The sequence below is a fragment of the Astatotilapia calliptera genome, chromosome 19 (genome assembly GCF_964374335.1).
Source record: "Astatotilapia calliptera chromosome 19, fAstCal68.1, whole genome shotgun sequence".
Taxonomy (NCBI): Eukaryota; Metazoa; Chordata; class Actinopteri; order Cichliformes; family Cichlidae; genus Astatotilapia; species Astatotilapia calliptera.
Genome location: NC_137440.1, coordinates 26,712,019 through 26,722,529, shown reverse-complemented (window position 1 = coordinate 26,722,529; position 10,511 = coordinate 26,712,019). Strand labels below are relative to the sequence as shown.

General features: G+C 39.5%; 1 protein-coding gene and 1 long non-coding RNA gene across 3 annotated transcripts; one reads left to right on the top strand and one right to left on the bottom strand.

Annotated features, from left to right (window-relative positions):
* Nucleotides 1-16: 16 nt before the first annotated feature.
* Nucleotides 17-7,201, top strand: wars1 (tryptophanyl-tRNA synthetase 1). 2 transcript variants are annotated; one of them, XM_026152579.2, is made up of 11 exons: nt 17-166; nt 485-601; nt 4,118-4,334; nt 4,448-4,556; nt 4,755-4,874; nt 5,058-5,240; nt 5,416-5,516; nt 5,634-5,746; nt 5,847-6,020; nt 6,103-6,243; nt 6,339-7,201. In XM_026152579.2, exons 2-11 carry the CDS (start codon nt 488-490, stop codon nt 6,495-6,497), a joined length of 1,431 nt encoding a protein of 476 aa, XP_026008364.1. In that variant the 5' UTR covers nt 17-166; nt 485-487; the 3' UTR covers nt 6,498-7,201. The 2 variants fall into 2 exon arrangements, with proteins under 2 accessions (XP_026008364.1, XP_026008365.1); XM_026152580.2 differs by having other exon boundaries at nt 25-166; nt 488-601.
* Nucleotides 6,824-10,421, bottom strand: LOC145422587 (uncharacterized). Its single transcript, XR_013903902.1, has 2 exons — nt 9,762-10,421; nt 6,824-9,683 (listed from the first exon to the last, which is right to left on the bottom strand). It is a non-coding gene; the product is annotated as an uncharacterized LOC145422587 (long non-coding RNA).
* Between the last annotated feature and the right edge of the window lie 90 nt (nt 10,422-10,511).

Below are 10,511 nucleotides of genomic sequence, written 5' to 3'. Positions count from 1 at the left end.
CGTAAGCGAATTCCCAAAGTAGTACTTTTTTTCTGGTGGGTTAATTCGCCGCGGAACCAATGAATAAGGTCGTTTGCCTGGGAAGACTTTCACCCAAACACTACATCACACAGGCTGATGCAAGTTGAATGAGTGAGCTGTCAACTGCGTGTGAAGAATACTGACGGTATACCGACTTGTCACTATATTTAATCAGAAATATAATGAGCTGGATATATGATACATGACTATATAAATTATTAAACATGACAGCATGAGCTAAGTGTAGTTTGTGTTTAGTATAGGACGATTAGCTAGCACTACCAGCTCTGCTGTTATTTTCGCATATGGCAGTTAACTCAGGTGCTGTTTAAGTATATACACACATTCTGTAGAAGATAATTGGATTAGGTATAAAACTGATCCTTGTCAGAACATGTAACATTCGTTTATGACATGTATATTTGGATATGAACTATTTTTCACTTCATATTTTGCTGTGAAGAAGATGACAGACTGTCAAGGCGATGGCGAAGGAACCATGAGTCCCATGGAGCTTTTCGAGAAACTGAATGCTCAAGGAGAGAAAGTCAGATCCTTGAAATCAGCTAAAGCAGAGAAAGTGAGTTTTTCGAGATTTACATTTCTATCACTGTGCAAATGCAAATTGTAATTTCAGATTCACAGAAGGGGTGAACAGATGATTTTCCTGAACACTCTTTTCTATCGTGACACACAGTGATCATCAACAACATTAAAGTTACTCGCCACTAGGGCTGCCACGATTAGTCGACTAGTCACGATTACGTTGACTATCAAAACCGTCGATGACTGATTTAATAGTCGATGCGTCGTTTGAAGCTTTGTAAGATCACAAAAGCCGCAGGAATAAGTAGTAGGATTTAAGAGTGTAATACCGGACTGAAACAGAAGATGGCAGCACTGCATGTACAAGGATGCCAGCTGCCGTTAAACCCCGAAGAAGAAGAAGTAGCTCTGTCCCAGAATTCATAGCGCAGCCCAGCTCAGTTTCCAACAATGGCGGCAGCTAGTTAGTTTTGATATTAGTCTTATTATTCTTTCTGTGTCACAAAATAAACGTTTAACATATTTTCAGAATGTAGCTGTGTGAACCTCAAATATCTGCTCAGTTTATCAAGACACCACATATTTTCAAAAGCGCTCCGACGTTTTCGGAGACGTCTGTTACCCACTAGCTCGATAGCTAGCCAGGGGCAAGGCTCACTGGAGCCCATGAGAGCACCGGACTCCCGGCAAATCGTTTTCAAACCCACTGCCATCTTTCGCTACTCAGGTTAAACATATATAAGTCACTTAGATAACTTACAAATGTTATTGTTTGGCTTTTTTTAGTATTTTATTTGTTCCTGAGTAAATCGGTTTGGTTGAGATTAAAGTTATAGTTTTTACACAGTCTTTGCAAGCTCCTTTGACCAGCTGAATAAACGTCAAGCAGACAACTGAGCATGAGATGCTCGAGAATATACTCCGGTGTCCTGTTATATTTTAGATAGCAAGGAGTTTATTAAACTTCACCGAAACAATCTGCAAATGTCATTAACATTTAATAAACTATCATCTTGTCTTTATTTTTAGTTAGCACATATCTTAAACACTTAAAGCTGTAAGCTAATGATAGTCAGTGTTGGGAAGGTTACTTTTAAAATGTATTCCGTTACAGAATACAGAATACATGCCCCAAAATGTATTCTGTAACGTATTCCGTTACGTTACTCAATGACAGTAACGTATTCTGAATACTTTGGATTACTTAATATATTATCATGCTTTTTACAACAACGTGAATGTACTATTGCTGTGTGATTTATTACTATTACTGAAGGTCCGCGACTCCGAACTGTAGTAAAGGGACCTCTGGCTAATACAGCGGGGTCCCTGTCGGCTTGTAGCCGAAAAATAGCTTTACTTTGTTGTGTGGGTCAACTTTTCTTGCGAGAGACAGAGAGAGGCGTTGAAAGACTGCTCCAACGCAACTTATTGTTTTCGGAGGAAAACACGAACACGGTGTACAGTCGAGTCTTAATAGCTTACTTACAACTGGGCTCATCAGGCACTCTTCTTGGCTGCAGTGGTTATTATTATATTTACATGCTTCCAGCTCCCGTTTTTCCTCGATGACAACTCGTACCTTTCCACTCCCCTTTTTCTCCCTCCTCGCGCTCACAGACCCATAACGTGTATGGCAGTCCATTCTCCCTGCAACACGGACTACACTGCCCATGATGCTACATTCTTTAGAGCATTGTAGCATTCTGCCTGTTAGCTTAGCACAACAACAACAACAACGAAAAGGCGCTCTCTCACCCAGGAAACACACAGTCGCAGAGAGAGAGAGAGAGCGGCGCCCTGTAACCATGGCAACCGTAACGCTGCCGCCTGGAACAACAGAACGTAGCTGTCAAACAAAACCCAAACAGTCCTGACCCGCGACAAAATGAAACAGGAAAGTACCGCAGTGTAATCCATTTATTTCAACAAAGTAACTGTATTCTGAATACCACCTTTTTAAACGGTAACTGTAACGGAATACAGTTACTCATATTTTGTATTTTAAATACGTAACGGCGGTACATGTATTCCGTTACTCCCCAACACTGATGATAGTTATATAAGAGCAGATGCATGCTGGTGCAATAAGCTGTATGTTTTACGTCCAATGGATGCACGATCTGATTAGTCGACTAATTGCAAAAATATCCGGTGACTAGTCGACTATCAAAATAATCATTTGTGGCAGCCCTACTCACCACACTGGTCATCATTGATCATTGTATTACTATGAAAATTTTGACTGGTATTCATGTGGAATGGATGTTACTTTGACATGTGCCACCGTTACACCACCATGGCAATGGCACTATTTGACCACTCCAATGAGCATTGAGGGTCCATTCAAAAATATTATGATAGACTGCACATTAAATCCTCAGAGGTCTGGTGTCCATGCCTGTTTTGGCAGCAAAGGGAGGACCTCCTCCTGATGGGTGTATTGTAATTACATGTACTGTAATTCTGACATTGCTCCTCATTTGCTAACAGTGGATATGTACAAATTTGTGCATAAATCATGCATATGAATGAACATTTCACAAACAAATTGGTGACATATCAATATTTTTATACCTGAAGTCGTCCACACTTACAGAAGAAATTAGAAGTCCCACTCACTTCACGAACACACAAATGGAAACCTGGTCTTTAAAATGACTACTGCCACCAATAATAATAATCATACTAAATAATAATAATAATGTCTTGTTATTATTAATATTATTGTTGTTAGTGTTGTTGCCTGTCGACCATTGTTTACAGTTTTCCAAAGCAACATGAGCCACACAATACACAGAATTATTATTGCATTTTTTTAAATTCCATGTAAAGAAAACTATAGTTATGGAAAGCTGTAGGCTTTAACCTTTTAAACATTTCCAAATAATTTTATCTTTCATTAAAAAAAACAACTTATATCAATGTTGGATGTCATCAATTATATCCTAATTCCTTGGCATCCCATGGATGCTGGAGAATCAGGAGAGTTTGTTTTTATGTGGGTTTTTGTTTTTGTTTTTTAATTGCAATTAATTTCTCATCTAGGGCTGAAAGATCACATGCTCCTTGTCCTCCACCTTTTTTCTTCTTTTTGTTGAAGTCCGTTTTCATATCAGTCCAAACTTTCTTTTTAACAACTTGAGCGTCTGGCTTTCTCCTCGGACTTCGGAAATCGTCTTTTACAGTCTGACTTTGTCCTTCTTTTTTGCTTTAGTAATGCAGACATCTTTCTCTCACTCTCTCCACTTCACCTTCAGGTATACATGCTTCCTCAGATAGAGAAATCAGGTGTTGCTGCATGTAGATTCCAGGCAGTAAACATGAGACAGTTGATTTAGAAGGAATCTTATTTACTGACTTACGCAGAGCAGTAAGAAAAAAATTGGCCAGTGTGTACATGCTATAAATGCAACACTGATTCAACAGAATAAGAAGGGGTCACACACACATATTAATACAAAAAAAACCATTGTTTCTACAACAGTTTGTCACTGTGTCATTTCTATTGGGATATCTATCATCTAATACAATTGTTTTGTTTCCCCAGGCTGAAATCGATGCTGCTGTCCAGCTGCTGCTAAAGTTGAAAGTGGACTATAAACAGATGACGGGCCAAGATTATAAGGCAGGATGTCCACCTTCAGAAAACCTGATTGTGTCAAACAATGGGCCTGCAGCAGATGACTGTGATGGAGAAGACTTAGTTGACCCGTGGAATGTTTCTGCTTCCAGCACCAAAGGAGTAGATTATGATAAACTCATAGGTGGGTTTTTCAATGAGCTTTAATTCTTCACTTCAAGAGCTGTACTTCACTAATACATTAATATGAGGTAATTTAAGCTGAATAACTGGTGAATGTGTGATGTCACTCCCTAGTGAGGTTTGGCAGCAGTAAAATTGACAAGGAGCTGTTGGAAAGAATAGAAAAAGTCTCGGGACAGAGAGCCCATCACTTCCTAAGAAGAGGAATCTTCTTCTCACACAGGTCAGCTTTCCATGGGTTTTGTTGTTTCTAATTTACCAACTTTTGTTGAAAAGATGGTCTTGTAAATGATTATATGGCACGTCATCAGTAATGTTGAATCATGGTTAATGTTTACTTGCTATTCCAAATGAAAACATAAAGATAGGAGTGTATTGAGAACACACATTGATAATTCCTTCCTATTACTGTTTCTGCCAGAGATATGCATCAGATCTTAGATGCGTATGAAAAGCACAAGTCCTTCTACCTTTACACTGGCAGAGGTCCGTCCTCAGAGGCCATGCACGTTGGTCACCTCATCCCTTTCATCTTTACCAAGTGAGTTCTACCTCTTAATTCTGTGATGTCAATGAAATTTAAAGCATTAAGTGGCTCTGTGACATCTCTCAGCCTGATCGCAATATTGTGTTCAATATCTAAAATTATTGATTCCATGCTCAGTGAATTTTACGTTTAGACTTTTAGACTAAGTTCAAACTGAAGGTAGTGTCCTCATTCCAGATGGCTTCAGGATGTGTTTGACATCCCCCTCGTGGTCCAGATGACCGATGACGAGAAATACCTGTGGAAAGATCTCACACTTGAGGAATGTCATCGCTTCACTGTGGAAAATGCCAAGGATATCATCGCCTGTGGCTTTGATGTCAACAAGACCTTCATCTTCTCAGACCTTGACTACATGGGGTAAAATATGCCAAGAGACTATCTTTATATGTTTATCTGGTAGACCTTGGTGTTGACATTACTGTTTCAAAACAACTAAAAAAATAAAGAACTGTGTGTGTATAGATCCATATTTTTTCCAATTCAGATGAATAGAAATGTTTTGATTCTCATTTCAATGTATTATATTCTGCAGTGCATCACCTCAGTTCTACAGAAATGTGGTAAAGGTCCAGAAGCATGTGACATTTAACCAGGTTAAAGGCATTTTTGGCTTCACAGACAGCGACTGCATTGGTAAAATGACTGAAATTATGTCATCTAATCATTTATTTTACTTATAAGTGTGATTGTGTGATAACTTCTTGGTATGTAATGGTATGTTTTTGTTTTGGGGTTTTTTAATACGTCCAGGAAAGATCAGTTTTCCAGCCATCCAGGCAGCTCCGTCCTTCAGTAGCTCATTCCCGCAGATATTCGGCGGCAAAAAAGATGTGCCGTGTCTTATCCCCTGTGCCATAGACCAGGTCAAGACGCCATTAAATCAATACGTAGCAACCCGTAATATACAGTGGTGTTCACAGTATGCAGTTATTTATGTTCTTATCCGTCTTCTCACATTCTCAGGACCCCTACTTCAGAATGACCCGTGATGTCGCTCCAAGGATCGGCCTCCTCAAACCAGCCCTGCTGCACTCCACTTTCTTCCCTGCCCTTCAGGGGGCGCAGACTAAGATGAGCGCCAGCGACCCAAACTCATCTATCTTCCTCACTGACACACCCAAACAGATCAAAAATAAGGTGCTGCTCTTTACTCTTATTCAGATTCAAAATATCTGTGTTTGCTGTCTGATTTACTCTGACCTGTAATAATTTGTCGCAGATCAACAAACACGCATTTTCGGGAGGAAAAGACACCGTGGAAGAGCACAGAAAGTATGGTGGCAACACAGAGGTAGATGTCTCTTTCTTGTATCTGACCTTCTTCCTGGAGGATGATGAAAAGCTGGAGAAGATAAAAGAGGTGAGGAAGTAGAATCTGAACTGTTTGTCAGTCCCTCCTTCCCTCATCCTCTTATTTCCCCTCTGCCTGTACTCATTCAATCTCTTCTTTTGCAGGACTACACAAGTGGGGCTCTATTAACAGGAGAGCTGAAGAAGATTTTGATTGAGACTCTGCAGCCAATGATTGCCCAGCATCAAGAGAGGCGAAAACAAGTCACAGATGAGATGGTGCAGCAGTTCATGACACCCAGGCCTTTAAATTATAAGTTCTAGCTTGCTTGGGCATGAGCAGTCAGGGTTCACCATGTGGTTAAGCTCAGTATAAGAACAAAAAAAGAATCCCGCTTTATTTCCATTTGAAGTCTTTTTAATGGGAAAGAAGGACAATTTCTCTTACAGTTTACAACCAAACTGGAAGTGCAAAAAAAGAAAGAAAAATCGTAAATAATAAATATAAATCACTGGAGTGATGAAATGCCTCTCTGTGTCAAACTAAGCATGGCATTGCCTGCACCTTCATGCCAATTCCCAGTTGATTATTGACTTCCAGCAGTACCAAATGTACCCATTTATTTTCACAATGTGTTACAGCTCTCTCAGGACTGGAAGACAATAAAAGCAGAGTACTAACACATATCTCTAAAAACCAAACTAATATAATCAGTTAAGATATACATCCACTTTGTCTTTATTTACTTAAAAACAGCCTTCTGAATAATAATTGTAACTGTGTGATTATCAAAAGCAGTTGTGTTGTAACTTGTAATCAGGATCAGCCAGCATGTGAGGTGTATTATAAAAAGTCTGTCTTATAAATACACCTCAGTTTGAACATACATCACATGTAGGATGTCAGTGTCTCAGTCATGAGAACAAAAGCAAATGGTTTGTTGTTATCAGCAAGAGGAACATCAGTCAAGGAAGGTAGAAAATCTTCAGCTTATTCTCACACAAAAAAATTAAACGTCTTAACAACAGCATCTTTTGAAATAATTTTTTATTTGAAAATGTTTTAATTAGAAGTAAAGCCATGATTTTTGCTTTTGTTTACTGAATTACGCTCACTGCCTACTTCATTAGGTAGGCATCTTCGCAATTTCCTATTAACACAAATACCCAATCAGCCAATCGCATGGCAGCAACTCAATTCATTTAGAAATGCATACATGGCCAAGAAGACCTGTTGAAGTTCAAACTAAGCATAACCAAGGTAATTCAAGTGACTTAGTTGTTGGTGCCAAGTGGGCTGATCTATGTATCTCAGCAACTGTTGATCTGTTGGTATTTTCCCCCACAACTATCCAAGGTTTACTGGGAATTATATCCTGTGTGCCAATGCCTTGTTGATGGAAGAGGTCAAAGGAGAATGGTCAGGCTGCTATGGGTTGATAGGAAGGCAACAGTAATTCAAATAATAACTAGCTACAATCAAGGGATGCAGAATAATATCTCTGAATGCACCAAGCAGACAGGCTACAGCAGCTACAGCATTTGTGTCAAACCAGCAGGAACAGGAAACGGGAAACTGAGGCTACTATTCACACAGGCTTGTATTGGACAATACAAGGCTGGAAAAACATCTGTTTTGAATCTCAATTTCTGCTGTTTCACTCAAATGGTAGATTGAGAACTTGTGAAAGCATGGATTCACCCTGCCTTTTATCAGTGGATCAGGCTGCTAGTTGTGGTGTAATGATGTGGGGGTTCTTTTAATGGCACATTTTGGGCCCTTTAGTACCAGCTAAGCCACAGCCTGCCTGAGTATTGTTACCGTCCATCCCTGAACCCGTCAGATGTACAGATGCCTGTACCCATCTTCTGATGACTGCTTCCAGCAAGCGAACGTACCATGTCACACATGTCGCAAAGCTTGAATGTGACAAGAAGGTTAGTATTCAAATTGGCTCAGGAGTCGTCAGATCTAAATCGAACAGAGCACTTTTGGGATGTAATGGATTGAGACAGTCGTATCATAGATGTTAAGTGTACCTGATAAAGTGGCTAGTGAGTATACATAATGTACAGTGCTGTGTTTTAAATGTTTCTGTGGTAACGCAGACAAAGTCATTTTCCCCACAATGTCTTAAAACACAAGAGCATTAGCATTTAGTATTACTTACAGAACCACAGATTCATGTAACACGTTTACATACAATAGTAGGAAATGCACGGGAAATTGTTTAAGACTATATGAACACAGGTTACCATAGATAATATAGAAAATAGTGCATTGTATGCCAATCAATCTAATTCAGATTGATTGGTATTTTAAGATAAAATGATGAGTGACGGCCTCTTTTTAAATGTGCAGTGCTTAATGTTAAACGTGGGAATGTGCAAATTAAACTGTAACGGTAATAAAGATAACTAATTTTCATAAAGATGGGCTTAAAAGTAGTAAGGAGAAATCATACTGCCATCTACTGCCTGTCTTGAAAGCAAGAGAATATAAAATGTAGTTCTGTTGCTGTCTGCATTTATGTGGAGCTTTATGTATTACTGAAAGAATGCACAAAGCAAAGATGGTATGGTGTATGTATAGATATAATCTTTGTACAAGTGCTCCTGGAAACAAATAGACTCATCTGCCATCTGCATTCTTATCCTGCTGCAGAAACCATACTCATAAGAGAAAACATACTTATGCATGGCAGACCAAAGAGTAAATCAGTGCACCATACCTCCCTGCAGCTCCTCTATAGTCACATGGGTTTTGCTTCTTCATTTTTTTTTCTTGCCCTTGCTGATGGTCTCTCCTCTTCCACAACTCCCCATAAACAGGTGTTAGCCTACTTGCCTACTTACACCAGAATGTCAAATACATGGTCAGCAGTGGTGCTGTCTTACTGTTGGCATGTTCTGCTTCACAATGAGAGCTGCCAGCAGAACGTGCAGTTATATTTAGGGATGGGTATTGATAAGATTTTCACGATTCCGATTCCATTTTCGATTCCTTTTAACGATTCGATTCTTTATCGATTTTTTTTTTTTTTTTAAAGGAGAACACTAAGGTCGATTAGCTTAGAACTTTGTTTTATATCTTCTCTTTGAAAAAGATAGAAATTTAGGAGTAACATGGCCTTACAAACCCAGCAGTGAAATCTTAAGAGATCCACAGCCTATGGCTCTTCAATGGGGTGTCACGGGGTCCCCGGGGGAAAAAAATTGTAAATGTAAAATAAATATTCTTCTGTAGCAAAAACAAAGTATAACATAAATTATTCTGTAGCAACTACACAAGAATATCCAGTAATGTCCCTGCCTACAATTAAACACATTCACTTACCGAAAATCGGGGACATCTGCTGTGGTAAATAGGTGCAAGCCTTTTACCACAAACTCACTGCTCGGTGACATTCGTCTATCCTGGCCTGAAAGGAGACGCTACCAGTAGACTGCAGCGAGAACTGCCAGCATCTGAGCCAGCCAGACTCTGTCTGTCTCTCTCATCATGGTCACCTAAATGCACAGTAATGGCAGGTTTTGTAATAAGGCAGATCGCGCTAACATAATATGCACTGTTAGTTGATTATTTACCTGCCACATTAACGGGAGAGGACGTGCAAACGTTACCGCTGCTGCTGGGTTGAGATTCACGAGTCCGGAGCGGAATTAAAAACACGACATTCATTTAAGGTCATCGCGTGTTTTGTGAGCAAATGATTTTGCATATTCGTAGTGTTTCCTCCCTTAAATGAAATATCTACTTTGCAAGTATTGCAAGTTGCCCTGTTGTCTTCCGTTCTCGTAAAGTATAACCAAACTTTTGAGCGTTTGAGCCGCTTAGGTGCCGTGTTTCCTGCCAGGTAAATGACGCTCCGCAACGCGGTGACGTCATTCGGGGCGACTGGAATGGAGGGAGGGAATCGTTTGCAAAAATGTCAAACAATTCCAAGGAATTGAAACAGTGGGAACTGGTTCTCAACAGTTATAGTTATATTACTCATGTCAAGTCAAAGTCAAGTCCCTGTTGCTTATGCAACATTCTGAAAACAACACGGAAATACGTGAAGCATTTTCCAGACATGCACATTGGGCATAAAACACCTGCTTCCAAAAGTCACAAGGCCACACAACGTGACTAAGCAAAAATAAATAAAATCACACTGAAAAATACAATTATGATAAAGCCAAAAATGTTATAAACATAACGTTTAAGCTATAAACCATTACTGGATGATTCATTGTTACGTCAGTCTATATATTCAAACCACATTATAACTACACAAATTGCCACACTGGAAATTCACAAGGCTGACGAGGACCACAGTTGATGTGACGGTAGAG